This window comes from Streptopelia decaocto (assembly GCF_964273445.1).
Source record: "Streptopelia decaocto genome assembly, contig: HAP1_SCAFFOLD_1108, whole genome shotgun sequence".
NCBI lineage: Eukaryota > Metazoa > Chordata > Aves > Columbiformes > Columbidae > Streptopelia > Streptopelia decaocto.
The window spans coordinates 772-26,523 of record NW_028116110.1 but is presented as its reverse complement, the minus strand read 5'-3'; the positions used below and the strand labels follow the sequence as shown (position 1 = coordinate 26,523).

General features: G+C 63.4%; 1 protein-coding gene across 1 annotated transcript; it reads left to right on the top strand.

Annotated features, from left to right (window-relative positions):
- Positions 1–95: 95 nt before the first annotated feature.
- On the top strand, positions 96–25,346 carry LOC309452373 (cohesin subunit SA-3-like; the record flags this gene model as incomplete). The annotated part of the gene is made up of 27 exons (XM_082077006.1): positions 96–202; positions 277–370; positions 1,465–1,569; positions 1,657–1,753; positions 2,963–3,039; positions 5,438–5,642; positions 6,862–7,013; positions 8,287–8,360; positions 8,471–8,594; positions 9,814–9,912; positions 9,989–10,068; positions 11,260–11,367; positions 13,749–13,848; positions 14,729–14,878; positions 15,072–15,635; positions 15,715–15,804; positions 15,887–15,976; positions 16,825–17,025; positions 18,374–18,444; positions 19,286–19,529; positions 19,601–19,693; positions 20,959–21,124; positions 21,196–21,323; positions 22,102–22,203; positions 23,752–23,897; positions 23,978–24,100; positions 25,165–25,346. Coding segments are annotated over 27 exons (3,772 nt in total), but the record flags the coding sequence as incomplete, so codon positions are not given.
- Between the last annotated feature and the right edge of the window lie 406 nt (positions 25,347–25,752).

Here is a 25,752-nt window from a genome sequence, read left to right as displayed (position 1 = left end):
TGGGGGGGGAAAGAACCACTTGGGGTGACCGGGGGGGGGTCAGGGGGTCTCACTCACCCCCCCCGTGTCCCCCAGGTGTCCCCCCCGCTGTCCCCATGTCCCCCCGGCGCTCGGCCCGTGCTCAGGGCGGCTCCTCCGGCTCCGCTTCCACCGGGGGGGGCACGAGCAGCCCCCCGGCATCGCCGACCCCCCCGGCCAGCCCGTGAGTGTGGGGGGGGGGCGCGGGGGGGCTGCGGCTGCTCCCCCGGCCGCGCTGACCCCCCCCGTTCCCCCCAGGGATGTCGGCAGCGATGGCTCCGGCAGCGACTTCGAGGAGACGCTGCGGCCGCAGGGGAAGAGGGGACCCCCCCGCGGGCCCCCCCGCGGGAACGTGCGTGTGGAACCTTCCGGGGGAACCTGGAATGACCGGGACTGGGAGCTCTTGACCTTGACCCCATCCTGACCCATCCTGACCCCATCCTGACCCACTGACCCATCCTGACCCATTGACCCATCAACCCATTGACCCATCCTGACCCATTGACACGTTGACCCATATTGACCCATTGACCCATATTGATCCATTGACCATCCTGACCCATTGACCCATCCCCCCCCCATTGACCCATCTTGACCCATTGACCCGTTGACCCATATTGACCCATTGACTCATCCTGACCCATTGACCCATTGACCCATCTTGACCCATTGACCCATTGACCATATTGACCCATTGACCCATCTTGACCCATTGACCCATTGACCATATTGACCCATTGACCCATTGATCCATTGACCATCCTGACCCATTGACCCATCCCGACTCATTGACCCATTGACCATCCTGACCCATTGACCCATTGACCATATTGACCCATTGACCCATCCTGACCCATTGACCATATTGACCCATTGACCCATCCTGACCCATCAACCCATCCTGACCCATTGACCAATTGACCATCCTGACCCATTGACCCATCTTGACCCATTGACCCATTGACCATCCTGACCCATTGACCCATTGACCGTCCTGACCCATTGACCCATCTTGACCCATTGACCCATCCTGACCCATTGACCCATCCTGACCCATTGACTCATTGACCCATTGACCATCCTGACCCATTGACCATCCTGACCCGTTGACCGTCCTGACCCATTGACCCATCCTGACCCATTGACCCATCAACCCATTGACCCATTGACCATCCTGACCCATTGACCCATCCTGATCCATTGACCCATCAACCCATTGACCCATTGACCCATCCTGACCCATTGACCCATCTTGACCCACTGACCCGTTGACCCATCTTGACCCATTGACCCATATTGACCCATTGACCCATATTGACCCATTGACTCACCTTGACCCATTGACCCATCCTGACCCATTGACCCATTGAGTCATTGACCCATTAACCCATCTTGACCCCCATCCTGACCCATTGACCCACCGACCCATCCCCCCCGTGTCCCCAGGTCCCCAAACGTCCCCGTCGCAGCGACCGCGCCAGCCCCTCCCCCACCCCCCCGGACCCCAACCACCTTTTCGCCGCCATCATGTCGGCCAAAATCGACGTGGAGGTACCGACCCCCCCCATAGACCCCTATGGACGCGCCTGGGGGGCGTCCGTGTGTCCCCACCGGGGTGTCCGTCTGTCCGTCCCGCAGACGCTGGTGGACGAGTGGTTGGACACGTACAAACGGGACCGCGAATCCGGATTCCTGGAGCTGGTCAACTTCATCGTCCGCTCCTGCGGCTGCCGCGGTTGGTCAAAACGCCGCTTTTCCACCCAAATATCCGCCCGGTTTGGTTAAAACGCTGAATTTCCCACCCTAAAGTTGTTCAAAGAGCTGATTTCCCCTCAAAAAAGTGATGGGTTTGGATACAACAGGGAGTTTCCCGCCCTAAATGGGTACTGAGGTTTGTTAGAACAGCGAGTTTTCCCCCCAAATATTTGCTGGGTTTGGTTAAAACGCCGATTTTTCGCCTTAAAATGTTGGTGGGTTTGGTTAAAACATCAAATTTGACTCCAAATGTGTGGTGGGTTTGCTTAAAACACTGATTTTTTGCCTTAAAATGCTGGTGGGTTTGGTTAAAACACCAAATTTTCCCCCCAAATATCTGGTGAGTTTGGTTAAAACACCGATTTTTCGCCTTAAAAGGTTGGTGAGTTTGGTTAAAACACCAGATTTTCCCCCAAATATTTGCTGGGTTTGGTTAAAACACTAAATTTTCCCCTCAAAATGCTGGTGGGTTTGGTTAAAACACCAAATTTGACCCCAAATATTTGCTGCGTTTGGTTAAAACACCAAATTTTTCTCTCAAAATGTTGGTGAGTTTGGTTAAAACACCAAATTTGTACCTTAAAATGTTGGTGGGTTTGGTTAAAACACCAAATTTTCCCCTAAATATCTGTTTGGTTTGGTTAAAACACCAAATTTTCCCCTCAAAATGTTGGTGAGATTGGTTAAAACGCCAAATTTTCCCCTTAAAATGTTGGTGAGTTTGGTTAAAACACCAAATTTCCCTCAAAATGTTGGTGGGTTTGGTTAAAACATCAAGTTTTCCCTCAAATATTTGCTGGGTTTGGTTAAAACACCAAATTTTCCCCCAAATATCTGGTGAGTTTGGTTAAAACACCAAGTTTCCCCCTCAAAATGTTGCTGAGTTTGGTTAAAACACCAAATTTCCCTCAAATTTTACTGTGATTTGCTAAAACAGAGAGTTTTCCCCTTAAGAAAACTGTTGGTTTTTGTTAATATGCTGAATTATAACCAAAAAAGTGTTGGGTTTGGTTTCAACGCTGAGTTTTTGCCCCAAATATTCGCTGGGTTTGGTGAAAACATTAAATTTCCGCCTCAAAACTTGGTGGGATTTGGTAAAATAGTAAATTTCCCTATTGAAATTTGGTGGGATTTGGTAAAATAGGGGGTTTTCTCCTCAAAACGTTGGTGTTTGGTCATGGCCCCCCAGGTGTGGTGACCCCCGAGATGTTCCGCACCCTCCAGAACTCCCAGATCATCCAGCGCCTCACCGAGGACTTTGCGGAGGTATCAGGGGGGTTTTGGGGCATTTTGGGGCGTTTTGGGTGAAAAGAAGAAAGCAGAGTTTTTCTTCGAGGCCGAAAAACCCCAAAATTGGGTCCTTTGGGGCCGTTTTGAGGCCTGAGGTGATTTTGGCGCCATTTTGTTCCCTGAGGTGATTCTGGCGCCATTTTGTTCCCTGAGGTGATTCTGGGGCCGCCATTTTGAAGCACCTCAGTGGTCACTCTATTAATGGATAATTCCCACATTAGTCACTTTTTGTATAATTTTCACCATTATATAATGAATTTGAGGCTAAAACTCCCAAAAATGGTGCCCCTGGAGCTGCCATTTTGTTCCCTGAGGTGATTCTGGTGCCGCTATTTTGAAGCAGCTCAGGGGTTGCTTTGTTTATGGATAATTCTCACTTTAGTCACTTTTTGTACATTTTTGAGCATTATATAATGAATTTGAGGCTAAAACTCCTGAAAATGGTGCCCCTGGAGCCGCCATTTTGTTCCCTGAGGTGATTCTGGCGCCATTTTGGGTCCTGAGGTGATTTTGGTGCCATTTTGTTCCCTGAGGTGATTTTGTTGCCGCCATTTATAATTCCTATATTAGTTACTTTTATATGTTGGTTTTTTTTCTGTTATATAATGAAATTGAGGCTAAAACTCCCCGCATTGCTGCCCCTGGAGCCGCCATTTTGTTCCCTGAGGTGATTCTGGTGCCATTTTGTTCCCTGAGGTGATTTTGGCGCCATTTTGTTCCCTGAGGTGATCCTGGCGCCGCCATTTTGAGGCACTTTGGGGGTCACTCTATTAATGGATAATTCTCACATTAGTTACTTTTTATACATTTTCTTCCATTACATCATGAATTTGAGGCTAAAACTCCCCAAATTGATGCTCTTGTTGCCGCCATGTTGATCCCTGAGGTGATTCTGGCGCCATTTTGTTCTCTGAGGTGATTCTGGCGCCATTTTGAGGTGGCTTAGTGGTCACTCTATTTATCAATGATTCCTATATTAGTCACTTTTAATACTTTTTTTCTATTATATAATAAATTTAAGGCCAAAACTGCCAAAAATGGTGCCCCTGGAGCCGCCATTTTGCCCCTGAGGTGACTTTCCCTCCATTTTCCCCCTGAGGCGATTTTCCCGCCATTTTGCCTCTGAGGTGATTCTGGCGCCGCCATTTTGAGGCACTTTGGGGGTCACTCTATTAATAGATAATTCCCACTTTTAGTCACTTTTTGTACATTTTTTCCCATTATATCATGAATTTAAGGCTAAAACTCCCTGAATTGGTGCCCTTGGAGCCGCCATTTTGAGCCCTGAGGTAATTTTGGTGCCATTTTGTCCCCTGAGGTGATTTTCCCGCCATTTTGTTCCCTGAGGTGATTCTGGTGCCGCCATTTTGAGGCAGCTTAGTGGTCATTCTATTATGATTCCTATATTAGTCACTTTTTAGATGTTTTTTATTTCCATTACATAATGAAATAGACGCTAAAACTCCCCACATTGGTTCTCCTGGGGCCGCCATTTTGTTCCCTGAGATGATTCCGCCGCCATTTTGCCCCTGAGGTGATTCTGCCGCCATTTTGCCCCTGAGGTGATTCTGCCGCCATTTTGTTCTCTGAGGTGCTTCCGCCGCCATTTTGCCCCCGAGGCTCCTCAGGCCAAGCCCCAATGCCCCCAAGCAGGATGTTTGTCGCCTCCCCGCTCCAAAACGCGCCCGTTTCTCCCCGTGTCGGTGAATTTTGTGTCCATTCCCCCGCAGGAGTCCCCCGCGTACCCGCTGTTGCGGGTCGGGCGGCCATGTTGATCCCTGAGGTGATTTTGGCGCCATTTTGTTCCCTGAGGTGATTCTGGTGCCATTTTGAGGTGGCTTAGTTGTCAGTCTATTTATCAGTAATTCCTATATTAGTCACTTTTAATACTTTTTTTTCTATTATATAGTGAATTTGATGCTAAAACTCCCCAAGTTGGTGCCCCTGGAGCCGCCATTCTGTTCCCTGAGATGATTTTCCCGCCATTTTGCCCCTGAGGCGACTTTCCCGCCATTTTGTTCCCTGAGGTGATTCTGGTGCCGCCATTTTGAGGCAGCTTAGTGGTCACTCTCTTATTCCTATATTAGTCACTTTTTTTTTTTTTTTCCCCCCATTATATAAGGAATTTGAGGCTAAAAGAACCAAATTTGAGTCCCTGGGGCCACCATTTTGTTCCCTGAGGTGATTCTGGCGCCATTTTGCTCCTGAGGCGACTTTCCCGCCATTTTCCCCCTGAGGCTCTTCTGCTGCCATTTTGCCCCCGAGGCTCCTCAGGCCAAGCCCCAATGCCCCCAAGCAGGATGTTTGTCGTCTCCCCGCTCCAAAACGCGCCCGTTTCTCCCATGTTTGTCATTTTGGTGTGGATTCCCCGCAGGAGTCCCCCGCGTACCCGCTGTCGCGGGGCGGGCGGCGCTGGAGCCGGTTCCGGAGCGGGTTCTGCGCGCTGCTGGGCGCCGCGGTGCTGCGGGGGCAGCTCAGCGTGCTGTACGACGAGTTCCTGCTGCCCGCGCTGCTCTCGCTGCTCACCGGCATGGCCGACTCGCCCGTCAGGGCCTTCCGGCACACCGGGACCCTGGCGGGTACGGGACGGGGGGGCTGGGGGACTGGGAGAACAATGGGAGAACACTGGGAGAACAATGGGAGGGATTGGGAGTGCTGGGAGGTGACTGGGAGGGAATGGGGGGACTGGGATGGGACTGGGGGGGACTGGGATGGGATTGGGAGCACTGGGAGGGAATGGGAGTACTGGGAGAGAGTGGGATGGGACTGGGAGGGACTGGGATGGGACTGGGAGAGACTGGGAGGGACTGGGATGGGATTGGGAGCACTGGGAGGGACTGGGAGTACTGGGAGGGACTGGGATGGGACTGGGAGAGAGTGGGAGGGACTGGGATGGGATTGGGAGCACTGGGAGGGACTGGGAGGGAATGGGGGGAATGGAAGGGACTGGGATGGGATTGGGAGCACTGGGAGGGACTGGGAGGGAATGGGGGGATTGGGAGCACTGGGAGGGACTGGGAGGGACTGGGATGGGACTGGGATGGGACTGGGAGCACTGGGAGAACAATGGGAGGTAATGGGATGGGACTGGGAGGGACTGGGAGGTGAATGGGAGGGACTGGGATGGGACTGGGAGCACTGGGAGGTGACTGGGAGGGAATGGGGGGAATGGGATGGGACTGGGAGCACTGGGGGGGACTGGGAGAGACTGGGATGGGACTGGGAGAGACTGGGATGGGACTGGGGGGGACTGGGATGGGACTGGGAGAGACTGGGAGGGACTGGGAGCACTGGGAGAGACTGGGAGGGACTGGGAGCACTGGGAGAACAATGGGAGGGACTGGGAGCACTGGGAGGGATTGGGATGGGATTGGGAGCAGTGGGAGGTGACTGGGAGGGAATGGGGGGAATGGAAGGGACTGGGATGGGACTGGGAGAGAGTGGGAGGGACTGGGATGGGATTGGGAGCACTGGGAGGTGACTGGGAGGGAATGGGGGGAATGGGAGGGACTGGGAGAACACTGGGAGGTGACTGGGAGGGACTGGGATGGGTCTGGAAGGGACTGGGGGGACTGGGAGGGACTGGGAGAGAGTGGGAGGGACTGGGAGCACTGGGAGGGACTGGGAGCACTGGGAGAACAATGGGAGGGACTGGGAGCACTGGGAGAACAATGGGAGGGACTGGGAGCACTGGGAGAGACTGGGAGCACTGGGAGAACAATGGGAGGGACTGGGAGCACTGGGGCGGCCTGGGGCAGCGCGGGGTGCCCACGGCGGGTCCCCGTTGTGTCCCCCCAGCGCTGAAGGTGATGTCGGCGCTGGTGCGGGTGGCGCTGGCGCTGGGCGAGCGCCGGGACAGCGCCCGGCGGCAGCTGCAGGCCGAGCGCGCCAAGGGGCCCGGGCGCCGCGGCACCGAGCGCCTGGAGGGGCTGCTGGGCCAGCAGCGCGAGGTGCGGGGGCTGAGCCCCATAGACGGCCACTGGGACCCATAGAGACCCATAGAGACCCACAGACATCCACTGAGACCCACTGAGCCCCATAGAGACCCACTGAGACCCACTGAGACCCACTGAGACCCACTGAGACCCATAGAGACCCACTGAGACCCATAGAGACCCATAGAGACCCATAGAGATCCACTGGGACCCATAGAGACCCACTGAGACCCACTGAGACCCATAGAGACCCATAGAGATCCACTGGGACCCATAGACATCCACTGAGACCCATAGACAGCCCTCTGAGACCCATAGAGACCCACTGAGACCCACTGAGACCCATAGAGACCCATAGAGACCCACTGAGACCCACTGAGACCCACTGAGACCCATAGAGACCCACTGAGACCCACTGAGACCCACTGAGACCCATAGAGACCCACTGAGACCCATAGAGACCCATAGAGACCCATAGAGATCCACTGAGACCCATAGACAGCCCTCTGAGACCCATAGAGACCCATAGAGACCCACTGAGACCCACTGAGACCCATAGAGACCCATAGAGATCCACTGAGACCCACTGAGACCCATAGACATCCACTGAGACCCATAGAGACCCATAGAGATCCACTGAGACCCACTGAGACCCGTAGACATCCACCGAGACCCATAGACAGCCCTCTGAGACCCATAGAGACCCACAGACATCCACTGAGACCCATAGACATCCACTGAGAGCCATAGAGACCCATAGACATCCACTGAGACCCATAGAGACCCACAGACATCCACTGAGACCCATAGAGACCCATAGACATCCACTGAGACCCATAGAGACCCACAGACATCCACTGAGACCCATAGAGACCCATAGACATCCACTGAGACCCAGTGAGCCCCATAGAGCCCCACTGACCCCCACTGAGCCCTTCTTAGCCCTATTGAGCCCCCTTGAGCCCCATAGAGCCCCCCTGAGCCCCATTGAGCCTCTCTGAGCCCCACATAGCCCCACTGAGCTCCTCTCACCCCCTGTGAGCCCTATTGAGCCCCATAGAGCCCCTCTGAGCCCCATTGAGCCCTGTTGAGCCCCTCTGAGCCCTAGTGAGCCCCACTGAGCCCTTCTGAGCCCTGTTGAGCCCCCTTGAGCCCTATTGAGGCTCCCCGAGCCCCACCGAGCCCTTCTGAGCCCCATTGAGCCCCCCTGAGCCCCCTTGAGCCCCCCTGAGCCCCACAGAGCCCCCCTGAGCCCCACAGAGCCCCCCTGAGCCCCGTTTCCCCCCAGCTCCAGGAGCAGCAGCAGGAGATCGAGAGCATGATGAACGCCGTGTTCAAGGGCGTCTTCGTTCACCGCTACAGGTTTGGGGGGGGGAAACGGGGGGGAAACGGGGGCGCCCTGGGTCGGGGGGGGGGGACCCGGCGCCACCGGGTGTCGTTGTCACCCCCCCGTGTCACCCCCTCGGTGACAGGGACGTGGTCCCCGAGATCCGCGCGCTGTGCATGGAGGAGCTGGGGTCGTGGATGCGCAGCTCGGCCGCCTCCTTCCTCACCGACGGGCACCTCAAGTACATCGGCTGGACGCTGCACGACAAGGTGGGGGACACGGGGACACCCCAGTGCCCCCAGCACATCCCAGTGCCCCCCAGTGCCTCCCAGTGCCCCCAGTGCCACCCAGTGTCCCCAGCACATCCCAGTGCCATCCCAGCACATCCCAGTGCCCCCCAGTGCCATCCCAGCACATCCCAGTGCCATCCCAGCACCATCCCAGTGCCCCCCCAGTGCCATCCCAGCACATCCCAGTGCCATCCCAGCACCATCCCAGTGCCCCCCCAGTGCCATCCCAGCACATCCCAGTACCTCCCAGTGCCATCCCAGTGCCATCCCAGTGCCCCCAGTGCCACCAGCACATCCCAGTGCCATCCCAGCACATCCCAGTGCCATCCCAGTGCCATCCCAGCACGTCCCAGTGCCCCCCAGTGCCCCCCAGTGCCCCCCAGCGCCCCCCAGCGCCCCCAGTGCCCCCAGTGCCATCCCAGCACATCCCAGTGCCCCCAGTGCCATCCCAGTGCCATCCCAGCACATCCCAGTGCCTCCCAGTGCCATCCCAGCACCATCCCAGTGCCCCCAGTGCCTCCCAGTGCCATCCCAGCACATCCCAGTGCCTCCCAGTGCCATCCCAGCACATCCCAGTGCCCCCAGTGCCTCCCAGTGCCATCCCAGCACATCCCAGTACCTCCCAGTGCCATCCCAGTGCCATCCCAGTGCCCCCAGTGCCATCCCAGTGCCATCCCAGTGCCATCCCAGCACATCCCAGTGCCATCCCAGTGCCATCCCAGTGCCCCCAGTGCCATCCCAGCGCCATCCCAGTGCCCCCAGTGCCATCCCAGTGCCATCCCAGTGCCATCCCAGTGCCCCCCAGTGCCATCCCAGTGCCATCCCAGTGCCTCCCAGTGCCCCCCAGTGCCCCCAGTGCCCCCCAGTGCCATCCCAGTGCCCCCCAGTGCCATCCCAGCACATCCCAGTGCCCCCCAGTGCCATCCCAGTGCCCCCAGCACATCCCAGTGCCCCCCAGTGCCACCCAGTGCCATCCCAGCACATCCCAGTGCCATCCCAGCACATCCCAGTGCCATCCCAGCACCATCCCAGTGCCCCCCAGTGCCATCCCAGCACATCCCAGTGCCATCCCAGCACCATCCCAGTGCCCCCAGTGCCATCCCAGCACATCCCAGTGCCCCCAGCACATCCCAGTGCCCCCCAGTGCCCCCCAGCGCCCCCCAGCGCCCCCAGCGCGCTGAGCGCCCCCTGCCCGCAGCAGCGGGACGTGCGGCTGCAGTGCGTGAGGGCGCTGCAGGGGCTGTACGGGCGCAGGGACACGGCGGCGCACATGGAGCTCTTCACCAGCAGGTTCAAGGTCAGGGGGGGTCCCAGGGGGTCCCGGGGGGTCCCGTGTCCCCAGGGGGTGACAGCGGACGTGTCACCCTCGGCAGTTGCGCATGGTGTCCATGGTGCTGGACAAGGAGCCCGAGGTGGCCGTGGAGGTGGTGAAGCTGCTGACGGTGATGCTGGAGTGAGTTGGGGACATGGGGACACGGTGGGGACATGGGGACATGGGGGGGAATATGGGGACACGGGGGGTGTGGGGACACGGTGGGGATGTGGGGACATGGGGGACATGGGGACATGGGGACACAGGGGAACATGGGGACATGGGGGGGGACATGGGGGACACAGGGGACATGGGGGATGTGGGGACACTGGGGACATGGGACATGTGGGGGACATAGGGTCATGGGGGACATAGTGACACGGGGGACATGGGGACACAAGGGACATGGGGACATGGGGGGACATGGGGACACAAGGGACATGGGGACAGAAGGGACATGGGGACACGGGGGGGACATGGGACACGAGGGGGACATGGGGGACATGGGGACATGGAAACAGGTGATGGGACAAGGGGGGACATGGGGACGCGGGGGACATGGGGACACGGGGGACATGGGGACATGGTGGGGACATGCGGGACAGGTGATGGGGTTGGGGGGGACATGGGGACACAGGGGACATTGGGACATGGGGACACAGGGGACATGGAGACACAGACATGGGGACATGGGGGACATGGGGACATGGTGGGGACATGGGGACACAGGGGACATGGGGACACAGGGGACACGGGGGATGTGGGGACACGGGGGACCTGGGGACATGGGACATGTGGGGGACGTAGGGACATGGGGGACATAGTGACACAGGGGGACATGGGGACACGAGGGGGACATGGGGGACATGGGGACACGGAGACAGGTGATGGGACAAGGGGGGACATGGGGACATGGGGACACGGGGGACATGGGGACACGAGGGACATGGGGACACAGTGGGGACATGCGGGACATAGGGACACAGGGGACATGAGGACACTGGGGGGACATTGGGGACATGGGGGACATGGAGACACGGGGGACATGGGGACACAGGGTGGGACATGGGGGATGTGGGGACACGGGGGGACACGGGGACACGGTGGGGACACACGGGACATAGGGACACGGAGACGGGTGATGGGACTGGGGGACACGGGGGACATGGGGACACAGGGGACATGGGGCCAGGTGACAGCGCTGGGGTCCCGCTGGCAACCAGCGCCTTGGGGACCCAGAGTCACAACCAGGGGGGACCCGGGTGACACAGGGTGACAGCCCGGGGGGGGTGGGACACGCGGCCACCCCCGGTGTCCCCGCTGTCCCCGCAGCACCATGGAGGACGCGCTGAGCGAGGACGATTGTCACAGCGTCTACCCCGTGGTGTTCGTGGCCAACCGGGCGCTGGCGGCGGCCGCCGGGCGCTTCCTGTACCGCAGGTGACACCGCGGGGTCCCCAACGTCCCCAATGTCCCCTCATCGCTTCCTGTACCGCAGGGGACACCGCGGGGTCCCCAACTGTCCCCTCATCGCTTCCTGTACCGCAGGGGACACCGCGGGGTCCCCAACGTCCCCAACTGTCCTCTCATCGCTTCCTGTACCGCAGGGGACACCGTGGGGTCCCCAATGTCCCCAACTGTCCCCTCATCGCTTCCTGTACCGCAGGGGACACCGCGGGGTCCCCAATGTCCCCAACTGTCCCCTCATCGCTTCCTGTACCGCAGGGGACACCGCGGGGTCCCCAACGTCCCCAACTGTCCCCTCATCGCTTCCTGTAGCAAAGGGGACACCGCGGGGTCCCCAACGTCCCCAAGTGTCCCCTCATCGCTTCCTGTACCGCAGGGGACACCGCGGGGTCCCCAACGTCCCCTCATCGCTTCCTGTACCGCAGGGGACACCGCGGGGTCCCCAACGTCCCCAACTGTCCCCTCATTGCTTCCTGTACCGCAGGGGACACCGCGGGGTCCCCAACGTCCCCAACTGTCCCCTCATCGCTTCCTGTAGCAAAGGGGACACCGCGGGGTCCCCAACGTCCCCAATGTCCCCTCATCGCTTCCTGTACCACAGGGGACACCGCGGGGTCCCCAACGTCCCCAACTGTCCCCTCATTGCTTCCTGTACCGCAGGGGACACCGCGGGGTCCCCAACGTCCCCAGCTGTCCCCTCATCGCTTCCTGTACCACAGGGGACACCGCGGGGTCCCCAACGTCCCCAACTGTCCCCTCATCGCTTCCTGTACCACAGGGGACACCGCGGGGTCCCCAACGTCCCCAACTGTCCCCTCATTGCTTCCTGTAGCAAAGGGGACACCGCGGGGTCCCCAACTGTCCCCTCATTGCTTCCTGTACCACAGGGGACACCGCGGGGTCCCCAACGTCCCCAACTGTCCCCTCATCGCTTCCTGTACCGCAGGGGACACCGCGGGGTCCCCAACGTCCCCAACTGTCCCCTCATCGCTTCCTGTACCGCAGGGGACACCGTGGGGTCCCCAACTGTCCCCAACTGTCCCCTCATCGCTTCCTGTACCGCAGGGGACACCGCGGGGTCCCCAACGTCCCCAAGTGTCCCCTCATCGCTTCCTGTACCGCAGGGGACACCGCGGGGTCCCCAATGTCCCCAACTGTCCCCTCATCGCTTCCTGTACCGCAGGGGACACCGCGGGGTCCCCAACTGTCCCCTCATCGCTTCCTGTGCCGCAGGGGACACCGCGGGGTCCCCAACGTCCCCAAGTGTCCCCTCATCGCTTCCTGTACCGCAGGGGACACCGTGGGGTCCCCAACGTCCCCAACTGTCCCCTTATCGCTTCCTGTACCGCAGGGGACACCGCGGGGTCCCCAACGTCCCCAAGTGTCCCCTCATCGCTTCCTGTGCCGCAGGGGACACCGTGGGGTCCCCAATGTCCCCAACTGTCCCCTCATCGCTTCCTGTAGCAAAGGGGACACCGCGGGGTCCCCAACGTCCCCAAGTGTCCCCTCATCGCTTCCTGTACCGCAGGGGACACCGCGGGGTCCCCAACGTCCCCAAGTGTCCCCTCATCGCTTCCTGTGCCGCAGGGGACACCGTGGGGTCCCCAATGTCCCCAAGTGTCCCCTCATCGCTTCCTGTACCGCAGGGGACACCGCGGGGTCCCCAACGTCCCCAAGTGTCCCCTCATCGCTTCCTGTACCGCAGGGGACACCGCGGGGTCCCCAACTGTCCCCTCATCGCTTCCTGTACCGCAGGGGACACCGCGGGGTCCCCAACGTCCCCAAGTGTCCCCTCATCGCTTCCTGTAGCAAAGGGGACACCGCGGGGTCCCCAACTGTCCCCTCATCGCTTCCTGTACCGCAGGGGACACCTGGGGGTCCCCAACGTCCCCAACTGTCCCCTCATCGCTTCCTGTACCGCAGGGGACACCGCGGGGTCCCCAACGTCCCCAACTGTCCCCTCATCGCTTCCTGTACCGCAGGGGACACCTGGGGGTCCCCAACGTCCCCAAGTGTCCCCTCATCGCTTCCTGTACCGCAGGGGACACCGCGGGGTCCCCAATGTCCCCAAGTGTCCCCTCATCGCTTCCTGTACCGCAGGGGACACCAGAGGGTCCCCAACGTCCCCAACTCTCCCCTCATCGCTTCCTGTACCGCAGGGGACACCGCGGGGTCCCCAATGCCCCGAGTGTCCCCCCCAGTCACTTCTTGTCCCCAGCTCTGTCCCTGGTGTCCCCAGCTCCGTCCCCTGTCTGCCTGTCCCCGTGTGTCCCCAGCTCTGTCCCTGGTGTCCCCAGCTCCGTCCCCTGTCCGTCCGTCCCCGTGTCCCCACGTCACCCCCTCGCTGTCCCCAGGCTCCTGGACCCCCAGCGGGACCCCGACCGCGTCCCCTCTCGTGACGGTGACAACAGGACGTTTTTCCAGCGCCTTATGGCCTTTTTCATCGAGAGTGAGGTCAGGGGGGCCCTGGGGGTCCTGGGGGGTCCCGGGGGGTCCTGGGGGGGTGCTGGGGGGTCCTGGGGGGCCCTGGGGGGGGTCCTGGGGGGTGCTGGGGGGTCCCGGGGGTCCTGGGGGGCCCTCGGGGGGGTCCTGGGGGGTCCTGGGGGGTGCTGGGGGACCCTGGGGGGGTCCTGGGGGGGTTCTGGGGGGGTCCTGGGGGGTGCTAGGGGGTCCTGGGGGGTCCTGGGGGGGTCCTGGGGGGTCCTGGGGGGTGCTGGGGGGTCCTGGGGGGCCCTGGGGGGGGTCCAGGGGGGCCCTGGGGGGGTCCCGGGGGGTCTTGGGGGGCCCTGGGGGGGGTCCTGGGGGGTGCTGGGGGGTCCCGGGGGTCTTGGGGGGCCCTCGGGGGGGTCCTGGGGGGTCCTGGGGGGTGCTGGGGGACCCTGGGGGGGTCCTGGGGGGGTTCTGGGGGGGTCCTGGGGGGTGCTAGGGGGTCCTGGGGGGGTCCTGGGGGGTCCTGGGGGCTGCTGGGGGGTCCTGGGGGGCCCTGGGGGGGGTCCTGGGGGGTCCTGGGGGGGTCCTGGGGGGCCCTGGGGGGTCCCGGGGGGTCCTGGGGGGCCCTGGGGGGCCCTGGGGGGGGTGCTGGGGGACCCTGGGGGGGTCCTGGGGGGGTTCTGGGGGGGTCCTGGGGGGTGCTAGGGGGTCCTGGGGGGTCCTGGGGGTTCCCGGGGGGTCCTGGGGGGTGCTGGGGGATCCTGGGGGGCCCTGGGCGGGGTCCTGGGGGGTGCTGGGGGGTCCTGGGGGGTCCTGGGGGGTGCTGGGGGGTCCTGGGGGGTCCTGCGGGGTTCTGGGGGGTCCTGGGGGTCCCCGCGCCCCACGCTGGCCCCGTGTCCCCCAGCTCCACGAACACGCGGCCTATCTGGTGGACAGTCTGTGGGACTGCGCGGGGCCGCGGCTGCGCGACTGGGACACCATGGCGGCCATGCTGCTGGAGGAGGGTGCGCGGGCACTGGGCGCACTGGGGGCACTGGGGGGTGATGGGATGGCAGTGGGAAGAACTGGAAGGCACTGGGAGGCACTGGGAGGCACTGGGAGGTGATGGGATGGCAGTGGGAAGAACTGGGATGGCACTGGGAGGAACTGGGAGGAACTGGGAGGTGATGGGATGGCACTGGGAGGCACTGAGATGGCACTGGAAGGAACGGGGAGGCACTGGGATGTGATGGAATGGCACTGGGAAGAACTGGGATGGCACTGGGGTGGCACTGGGAGCCGTGGGCTCATACTGGGAGGCACTGGGGGCTCATACTGGGAAGCACTGGGAGGCACTGGGAGCTGGGGGGTCATACTGGGAGGCACTGGGAGGCACTGGGGGCTCATACTGGGAGGCACTGGGAGGCACTGGGGGCTCATACTGGGAGGCACTGGGAGCTGTGGGGCTCATACTGGGAGGCACTGGGAGGCACTGGGAGGCACTGGGGGCTCATACTGGAAGGCACTGGGGGCTCATACTGGGAGGCACTGGGAGGCACTGGGAGGCACTGGGAGGCACTGGGAGCTGGGGGGTCGTACTGGGAGGCACTGGGAGGCACTGGGAGGCACTGGGAGCTGGGGGGTCGTACTGGGAGGCACTGGGAGGCACTGGGAGGCACTGGGGGCTCATACTGGGAGGCACTGGGAGGCACTGGGAGCCCCCCCCAGGCCTCCAGGACCGGCAGGAGAAGGCGCTGGTGGAGATCCTGGCGGCCAGCGCGGCGCAGGCGGCCCAGGGGCACCCCCCGGTGGGCCGGGGACCCCCCCGCAAGGTGACAACACCCCGGGGGGGGACACTGCGGGGACCCCCCGTACCCCCAGAACCCCCCCTGACCCCCCATAACCCCCCAGCCCCCGCTCCGGGAGCGCCGGGCGCAGGCGGACGAGCGGACGCGCCTGACGCACGCGCTGGCGCCGGCGCTGCCGCAGCTGCTGGCCAAGGTGACGACGGGGACACCGCGGGGGACACGGGGGACATGGGGACACCCCCCGCTGACCCCCCGGCCCCCGCCGTGTCCCGCAGTTCTCGGCCGACGCGGAGAAGGCGGCTCCGCTGCTGGAGCTGCTGCGGCGCTTCGACCTGCGCGGCTACTGCACCGGCCGCATGGAGAAGGTGCTGCCAGCGGGGCCCTCGGCACCTTGTCCCCCCATGTCCCCATGTCCCCGTGTCCCGTTGTCCCCACATGCCCTGTCCCCCCATGTCCCCATGTCCCCATGTCCCATTGTCCCCAGATCCCCTGTCCCCATATCCCCATGTCCCCCTGTCCCCGTGTCCCCTGTCCCCATATCCTCATGTCCCCATGTCCCCCTGTCCCCATATCCCTCTGTCCTCATGTCCCCATGTCCCTGTATCCCCATATCACCATATCCCCATGTCCCCATATCCTCGTGGCCCCCTGTCCCCATATCTCCATGTCCCTATGTCCCCATATCCCCGTGTCCCCATGTCCCCATGTCCCCCTGTTCCCATATCCCCATATCCTCCTGTCCCCATATCCTCATGTCTCCCTCTCCCCTTGTGCCCATGTCCCCATGTCCCCTTATCCCCATATCCCCATGTCCCCATGTCCCCATGTCCCCATATCCCCATGTCCCCATGTCCCCATGTCCCCATATCCTCCTGTCCCCATGTCCTCATGTTCCCCTGTTCCCATATTCTCATGTCCCCATGTCCCCATATCCCCATGTCCCCATATCCCCGTGTCCCAATATCCTCATATCCCCCTGTCCCTATATCCCCATGTCCCCCTGTCCCCATGTCCCTGTGTCCCCATGTCCCCATGTCCTCATGTCCCCATGTCCCCCATCCCCATATCCCCCTGTCCCCGTGTCCCCATATCGCCATGTCCCCCTGTCCCCATATCCCCGTGTCCCCATATCCCCACGTCACCCTGTCCCCATATCCCTATATCCCCCTGTCCCTGTGTCCCCCCGTCCCCACGCGTCCCCCGTGTCCCGCAGCACCTGGAGCTGGTGCTGGCGCAGCTGCGGGAGGTGACGGAGAAGCACACGGCGCCCGCGGTGCTGGAGGCGGCGTCGCGCGCGCTGCACGCGCTCTGCGCGCCCGAGCTGGCCCTGCGCGCCCGCGCCGACCTGCTGCGCAGCCGCATGGCCGACCAGCTCGCCGACAAGGGGCTCCGCGACATCGCCGAGCTGCTCCAGGTACCCGCGCGCGCCGGGGATGGGGACGGTGACCTGGAGCCAGAACAGGGGACACTGACCTGGAGCCAGGATGGGACAGTGACCTGGAGCCAGGACAGGAGACAGTGACCTGGAGCCACAATGGGGACAGTGACCTGGAGCCAGGATGGGGTTGGGGACAGTGACCTGGAGCCACAGTGGGGACAGTGACCTGGAGCCACGATGGAGCTGGGGACAGTGACCTGGAGCCACAATGGGGACAGTGACCTGGAGCCACGATGGAGCTGGGGACAGTGACCTGGAGCCAGGACAGGGGACAGTGACCTGGAGGCAGGATGGGGTTGGGGACAGTGACCTGGAGCCAGGACAGGAGACAGTGACCTGGAGCCACAATGGGGACAGTGACCTGGAGCCAGGATGGAGCTGGGGACAGTGACCTGGAGCCACAATGGGGACAGTGACCTGGAGCCACAATGGGGCTGGGGACAGTGACCTGGAGCCAGGACAGGGGACACTGACCTGGAGCCACAATGGGGACAGTGACCTGGAGCCAGGATGGGACAGTGACCTGGAGCCAGGACAGGAGACAGTGACCTGGAGCCACAATGGGGACAGTGACCTGGAGCCACAATGGGGACAGTGACCTGGAGCCAGGATGGGGTTGGGGACAGTGACCTGGAGCCACAGTGGGGACACTGACCTGGAGCCAGGATGGGGTTGGGGACAGTGACCTGGAGCCACAGTGGGGACACTGACCTGGAGCCACGATGGGGTTGGGGACAGTGACCTGGAGCCAGGAGAAGGATGGGGACAGTGTCCCCAAGCGAGGTGTCCCCATCCTGGTGTCCCTCCAGTGTCACCCTGGTGTTCCAACCCGGGTGTCCCCATGTTGTCCCCAAGCCCAGTGTCCCCACCTGGTGTCCCAGGTGTCCCCAAGCCCAGTGTCCCCGGTGTCCCCACCTGGTGTCCCCGTGTCCCCAAGCCCGGTGTCCCCGGTGTCCCCAAGCCCGGTGTCCCCGTATCCCCACCTGGTGCCCTCGTGTCCCCAAGCCCGGTGTCCCCGTGTCCCCAAGTCCGCTGTCCCCATGTCCCCACCTGGTGTCCCCGTGTCCCCAAGCCCAGTGTCCCCATGTCCCCAAGCCCAGTGTCCCAAGCCCGGTGTCCCCGTGTCCCCACCTGGTGTCCCCGTGTCCCCAGCTGGTGTCCCATGTCCCCAAGCCCAGTGTCCCCATGTCCCCAAGCCCAGTGTCCCCAGTGTCCCCACCTGGTGTCCCGTGTCCCCAGCTGGTGTCCCATGTCCCCAAGCCCGGTGTCCCCAGTGTCCCCACCTGGTGTCCCCGTGTCCCCAGCTGCTGTCCCGTGTCCCCAGGCGGCGGCGCTGGACGAGGACGAGCTGTACAGCGCGGCCGCCACGCTGAAGCGAATCTCGGTCCTGTTCAAGTGAGGGGGGGGACCCTGGGGACACGTCACCCCCCCGTGTCCCCCGGTGTCCTGTGTGTCCCCTGCCCCATGTGCTGCCCACGGCCCTGTCCCCATGTCTCCTGTCCCCCATGTCCCCTGCCCCGTGTGCTGCCCGTGTCCTTGTCATCATGTCCCCATGTCCCCATATCCCCCTGTCCCCATGTCCCCCTGTCCCCATATCCCCTTGTCCCCCTGTCCCCATGTTCCCATATCCACCTGTCCCCCTGTCCCCATGTCCCCCTGTCACCATATCCCTGTGTCCCCATATCCCCACGTCCCCATGTCCCCATATCCACCTGTCCCCATGTCCCCCTGTCCCCATATCCCCACGTCCCCATATCCCCACGTCCCCCTGTCCCCATGTCCCCCTGTCCCTATATCCCCACGTCCCCATATCCCCACATCCCCCTGTCCCCATGTCCCCCTGTCCCCATGTCCCCACGTCCCCATATCCCCATATCCCTATGTTCCCATATCCCCATGTCCACCTGTCTCCATGTCCCCATATCCCCATGGCCCCTGTCCCCATGTCCCCATATCCCCATATCCACCTGTCCCCATATCCCCACGTCCCCATATCCCCACGTCCCCCTGTCCCCCTGTCCCCACGTCCCCATATCCCCATATCCCTATGTCCCCATATCCCCATATACCCCTGTCCCCATATCCCCATGTCCACCTGTCTCCATGTCCCCATATCCCCATGTACCTGTCCCCATGTCCCCGTATCCCCATGTCCCCTGCCCCGTGTGCCACCCGTGTCCCCCTCCCCATGTCCCCCGTGTCCCCATGTCCCCCGCTGACTCCACCGTCCCCGCAGCGCCCACGACCTGACGCCCTGGCAGCTCTTCGAGCCCTGTTCGCGGCTCCTGCAGCGCGCGGTGGACACGGGCGAAGTGCCCCCGCAGGTACACGCTGGGGACACCTGGGGACACCGGGGGACACTTGGGGACACCGGGGACACCCTGGGGCCACCTCGGCAGGTCCTCGTCCCCGCCATCACCTGCGTCCACTTCCACGTCCTCTGGGAGCTCTCGCACCTCCCCAGCGCCGACATCCCGCAGGTGAGTGGCTGACCCCCCCGGGGACAACGTGGGGGTGTCCCCGACGTCCCTAACGTCCCCCCCGCCCCCAGGAGCAGCTGCGCGGCCTCAAGAGCCACGTGAGCACCGTGTCCTCGCTGTGCCAGAGCTGCCTGACCGAGCCGGACCCCGGCGTCCGGGAGCAGGTGCGGGGCGATGGGGGGGACACTGGGGGGACCTTGTCACAGAGCTGGTCTCCCATCCAAGTCCTGACCGGGGCCGACCCTGCTTAGCTTCCCAGATGAGGCGCTCTCAGGGTGCTATGGCTGTACACGTTATGTATACATATATATGCATGTATATATATAAGTTTGCCAAGTATATCCTGATAGTATCTGAACTAAATTCTTTATTCAAGGGCAGAGTAGAGAGGGAGAAGAACCTCTCGATCTCCTGACCCCTTCTAATCCCCCCCATTGACCTTCATGGTCTCCCATCCAAGAACTGAGCGGGGCCGACCCTGCTTAGCTTCCCACATCAGACGAGATTGGGTGTTATCAGGGTGCTATAGCTATATATACTATACATATATAATATATGTTCCCCAAGTATATCCTGCTAGTATGTGAACTAAGCCCTTGTTTCAAGGGCAGAGTAGAGGGGGAGGAGAACCTCTCAATCTCCTGACCACCCCCTTCTAATCCCCCCCATTGACCTTTATGGTCTCCCATCCAAGAACTGAGCGGGGCCGACCCTGCTTAGCTTCCCACATCAGACGAGATTGGGTGTTATCAGGGTGCTATAGCTATATATACTATACATATATAATATATATGTATATATATATATGTTCACCAAGTTTATTCTGATAGTATATGAACTAAGCCCTTGTTTCAAGGGCAGAGTAGAGGGGGAGAAGAACCTCTCGATCTCCTGAGCACCCCCTTCTAATCCCACCATTGACCTTTATGGTCTCCCATCCAAGAACTGAGCGGGGCCGACCCTGCTTAGCTTCCCACATCAGATGAGACTGGGTGCTATAGCTATATATACTGTACATATATAATATATGTTCCCCAAGTATATCCTGCTAGTATGTGAACTAAGCCCTTGTTTCAAGGGCAGAGTAGAGGGGCAGGAGAACCTCTCGATCTCCTGACCACCCCCTTCTAATCCCACCATTGACCTTTATGGTCTCCCATCCAAGTACTGAGCGGGGCCGACCCTGCTTAGCTTCCCAGATCAGATGAGATTGGGTGTTGTACATATATGTATGTATATATATATATACATTCACCAAGTTTATTCTGATAGTATGTGAACTAAACCCTTGTTTCAAGGGCAGAGTAGAGGGGGAGAAGAACCTCTCGATCTCCTGCCCACCCCATTTCTAACCCACCGCGGGTACCATCGCCTTCCATTGTCCCCATGTCCGGGTACCATCGCCTTCCATTGTCGCCATGTCCCCCAGGCCTTCGTGGTGCTGAGCGACCTGCTGCTGGTGTTCGGGCCGCAGCTGGTGCGGGACGGGCGGGCGGCGCTGGAGCCGCTGCTGCTGCCGCCCAGCGCGGAGCTGCAGTCCCAACTGGCCGCTTTCCTCATGGACCACGTCTTCCAACACGAGCCCTCGCCCACCGGTACGTCCCCGGGGTGCGGGGGGGTGTCCTGTCCCCTCCTTGTCCCCTCATTGTCCCCGGCGTCCCCGCAGAGGACGGCGAGAGCCGCATCGAGGAGCTTCACCAGCGCCGCGTTCTCCTGGCCGGCTTCTGTAAACTCATCATCTACGACGTGCTGGAGCTCAGCGCCGCCTCCGACGTCTTCAAGCACTACGGGAAGGTGGGGGACACACAGGGGGGTGTCCCCAGCGTCCCCAGGACTGGGGGGATCCCCGGGGTGTCTCCAGGCTCAGGGGGGTTCCCAGGGGGTCTCCAGGGTCAGGGGCGTCCCCAGGGGGGTCCCCAGTAGGTCCCCAGGACTGGGGGGATCCCTGGGGTGTCTCCAGGGTCAGGGGCGTCCCCAGGGGGTCTCCAGGGTCAGGGGCGTCCCCAGGGGGGTCCCCAGTAGGTCCCTAGGACTGGGGGGATCCCTGGGGTGTCTCCAGGGTCAGGGGGGTTCCCAGGGGGTCCCCAGGACTGGGGGGATCCCTGGGGTGTCTCCAGGGTCAGGGGGGTCCCCAGGGGGTCCCCAGGACTGGGGGGATCCCTGGGGGGTCTCCAGGGTCAGGGGGGTTCCCAGGGGGTCTCCAGGGTCAGGGGCGTCCCCAGGGGGGTCCCCAGTAGGTCCCCAGGAGTGGGGGGATCCCTGGGGTGTCTCCAGGGTCAGGGGGGTTCCCAGGGGGTCTCCAGGGTCAGGGGCGTCCCCAGGGGGGTCCCCAGTAGGTCCCCAGGAGTGGGGGGATCCCTGGGGTGTCTCCAGGGTCAGGGGGGTCCCCAGTGGGTCCCCAGGAGTGGTGGGGTCACCAGGGGGTCTCAGGGTCAGGGAGGTTCCCAGGGGGTCCCCAGGGGTCAGGGGGGTCCCCAGGGGGTCCCCAGGACTGGGGGGATCCCTGGGGGGTCTCCAGGGTCAGGGGGGTCCCCAGGGGGTCCCCAGGACGCTTGTTGTCACCCCCTCTTAGTTTTACGGCGACTACGGGGACATCATAAAGGAGACGCTGAACCTGACGCGGCAGATGGACCGGCAGGAGTGGGCGCGCACGCTGCTGCTCAGCCTCAAGCAGGTTGGGGGGCTCAAGGGGGGATTTGGGGGGTCCCCGTCCCCATGTTCTAGTCCCCGGTTTGACCGGGGGGCTCTCTGGGGAATCTTGGGGGGTCTCCATGGCAATCTGGGGGTCTTAGGGCGCTTGAGGTTGCCCCAAAAGGTGCAGATGGGTTGTTGTCTCTGGGGCGAGCGTGGGTTCCATTGGGGGGTTCCCGGGGGGTCTCCAGGGTCAGGGGGGTCCCCGGGGGTCCCCAGGACTGGGGGAATCCCAGGGGGGTCTCCAGGGTCAGGGGGGTCCCCGGGGGGTCCCCAGGACTGGGGGGATCCCTGGGGGGTCTCCAGGGTCAGGGGGGTCCCCAGGGGGTCCCCAAGACTGGGGGAATCCCAGGGGGGTCTCCAGGGTCAGGGGGGTCCCGGGGGGTCCCCAGGACTGGGGGAATCCCAGGGGGTCTCCACGGTCAGGGGGGTCCCCGGGGGGTCCCCAGGACTGAGGGGATCCCTGAGGGGTCTCCACGGTCAGGGGGGTCCCCGGGGGGTCCCCAGGACTGGGGGAATCCCTGGGGGGTCTCCAGGGTCAGGGGGGTCCCTGGGGGTCCCCAGGACTGGGGGAATCCCAGGGGGTCTCCAGGGTCAGGGGGGTCCCCAGGGGGTCCCCAGGACTGGGGGAATCCCAGGGGGTCTCCAGGGTCAGGGGGGTCCCCGGGGGGTCCCCAGGACTGGGGGAATCCCAGGGGGTCTCCACAGTCAGGGGGGTCCCCAGGGGGTCCCCAGGACTGGGGGAATCCCAGGGGGGTCTCCAGGGTCAGGGGGGTCCCCGGGGGGTCCCCAAGACTGGGGGAATCCCAGGGGGTCTCTACGGTCAGGGGGGTCCCCAGGGGGTCCCGGGGGGTCCCCAGGACTGGGGGAATCCCAGGGGGGTCTCTACGGTCAGGGGGGTCCCTGGGGGTCCCCAGGACTAGGGGAATCCCAGGGGGGTCTCCAGGGTCAGGGGGGTCCCCGGGGGGTCCCCAGGACTGGGGGAATCCCAGGGGGGTCTCCAGGGTCAGGGGGGTCCCCGGGGGGTCCCCAGGACTGGGGGGATCCCTGGGGGGTCTCCATGGTCAGGGGGGTCCCCGGGGGGTCCCCAGGACTGGGGGAATCCCAGGGGGGTCTCTATGGTCAGGGGGGTCCCCAGGGGGTCCCCAAGACTGGGGGAATCCCAGGGGGGTCTCTATGGTCAGGGGGGTCCCCGGGGGGTCCCCAGGACTGGGGGAATGCCAGGGGGGTCTCCATGGTCAGGGGGGTCCCCGGGGGGTCCCAGGACTGGGGGGATCCCTGAGGGGTCTCCAGGGTCAGGGGGGTCCCGGGGTGTCCCTGGGGCTCCCCAGGACTGGGGGGATCCCTGGGGGGTCTCTATGGTCAGGGGGGTCCCCGGGGGTCCCCAGGACTGGGGGGATCCCTGGGGGATCTCCAGGGTCAGGGGGGTCCCCAGGGTGTCCCTGGGGCTCCCCAGGACTGGGGGGATCCCTGGGGGGTCTCCAGGGATCTCCCCCCTGACCCCCGTGTCCCCCCCATTACGGCCCCACAGCTGATGTCGGAGCTGCTGCTCCAAACGGGCCCCGAGATCCACGAGGACGAATCGTTCCTGGAGATCCGGGACCTGGCGCGACGCTTCTCCCTCCTCTTCAGCCTCCACCAGCTCCGCAACCGCCCGGCGCTGCTGGGCCTGCACAGGTGCCATTTGGGGGGGTCCCCGTGTCGGGGGGGGGGGTTTGGGGACCCTCACTCATCCCCTGCTCGCCCCCCCATCCCAGGGAGGGGATTCAATTCGCTTTGCAGGAGCCGGGGGGGCCGGGGCGGCCGCCCCTCAACCTGCCCTTCCTGGAGGTGCTGAGCGAGTTCTCGCCCCGGCTGCTGCGCCCCGACAGGGCTCTGCTGTGAGTGGGGGGGGCCCCCCAAAGACAGGGGGGTCTCCAGGGGGTCTCCAGGGCCAGGGGGGTCCCCGGGGGATCCCTGGGGGGTCTCCAGGGCCGGGGGGGGGGGGTCCCCAGGGGTTCCCCAAAGCCAGGGGGGTCTCCAGGGGTTCTCCAGGGCCGGTGGGGTCCCCGGGGGGTTCCCCAGGACTGGGGGGATCCCTGGGGGGTCTCCAGGGCCAGTGGGGTCCCCGGGGGGTTCCCCAGGACTGGGGGGATCCCTGGGGGCTCTCCAGGGTCAGGGGGGTTCCCAGGGGGTCTCCAGGGTTTCCCCAGAGCCAGGGGGTCCCCGGGGGTCCCCCGGGGTTCCCCAAAGCCAGGGGGGTCCCCAGGGGGTCTCCAGGGCCAGGGGGGTCCCCCAGGACTGGGGGAATCCCTTGGGGGTCTCCAGGGTCAAGGGGGTCCCCGGGGGGTTCCCCACGACTTGGGGGATCCCTGGGGGGTCTCCAGGGTCAGGGGGGTCCCCGGGGGGTCCCCAGGGGTTCCCCAAAGCCAGGGGGGTCCCCAGGGGGGCTCCAGGGCCAGGGGGGTCCCCGGGGGGTCCCCCGGGACTGGGGGAATCCCTTGGGGGTCTCCAGGGTCAAGGGGGTCCCCGGGGGATCCCCAGGACTGGGGGGGGCACCAGGGGGTCCCCAGGGGTCAGGGCGGTCCCCAGTGGGTCCCCACGACTGGGGGGAACCCTGGGGGTCTCCAGGGTCAGGGGGGTCCCCAGTGGGTCCCCAGGGTCAGGGGGATCCCCAGAGGGTCCCCAGTGGGTTCACAGGGTTGGGGGGGTCACCATGGGGTCTCCACGGTCAGGGGGTCCCCAGTGGGTCCCCAGGACTGGGGGGAACCCTGGCGGGTCTCCAGGGGTCAGGGGGGTCCCTGGGGGTCCCCACAACTGGGGGGATCCCTGGGGGTCTCCAGGGGTCTCCCCAGTGGGTCCCCAGGACTGGGGGGATCCCCGGGGGTTCCCCCGGGTCCACGTGGTGTCCAAGGGGGGGCCGTGGGGTCCCCCGGGTCCCTGTCACGGCGTCCCCCCCCCCCAGGCTGGCGTACCTGGAGCGGCTGTGCCAGGAGCGGGGGTGGCCGCCCCCCCGCGCCGCGCCGTGGCCCCCCCTGCTCGCCTACGGCCAATCGCTGCAGCCGCACGACGAGGGGGGGTCCCTGAGCTCCGCCCCCCCGGCGCGGGGCCCCCCCGCCCCCAGCGCCAAGAGACCCCGGATGGACGGTGGGGGGGGGGACATGGGGTTATGTTGGGGGGGACACGGGGTTGTTTTGGGGGGGGTCGGGGTGGGGGGGACATGGGGTTGGGGGGACATGGGGTTGTGTTGGGGGGACACGGGGTTGTTTTGGGGGGGGACATGGGGTGGGGGGGACATGGGGTTGGGTTGGGGGGAACACAGGGTTTTGGGGAGGACACAGGGGGTTGTTTTGGGGGGGACACAGGGGGTTGTTTTGGGGGGGCACAGGGTTGTGTTGGGGGGGCAGAGGGTTGTGTTGGGGGGGGCACAGGGTTGTGTTGGGGGGGACACCGGGGGTTGTTTTGGGGGGGCACAGGGTTGTGTTGGGGGGGCACAGGGTTGTGTTGGGGGGGCAGAGGGTTGTGTTGGGGGGGCAGAGGGTTGTGTTGGGGG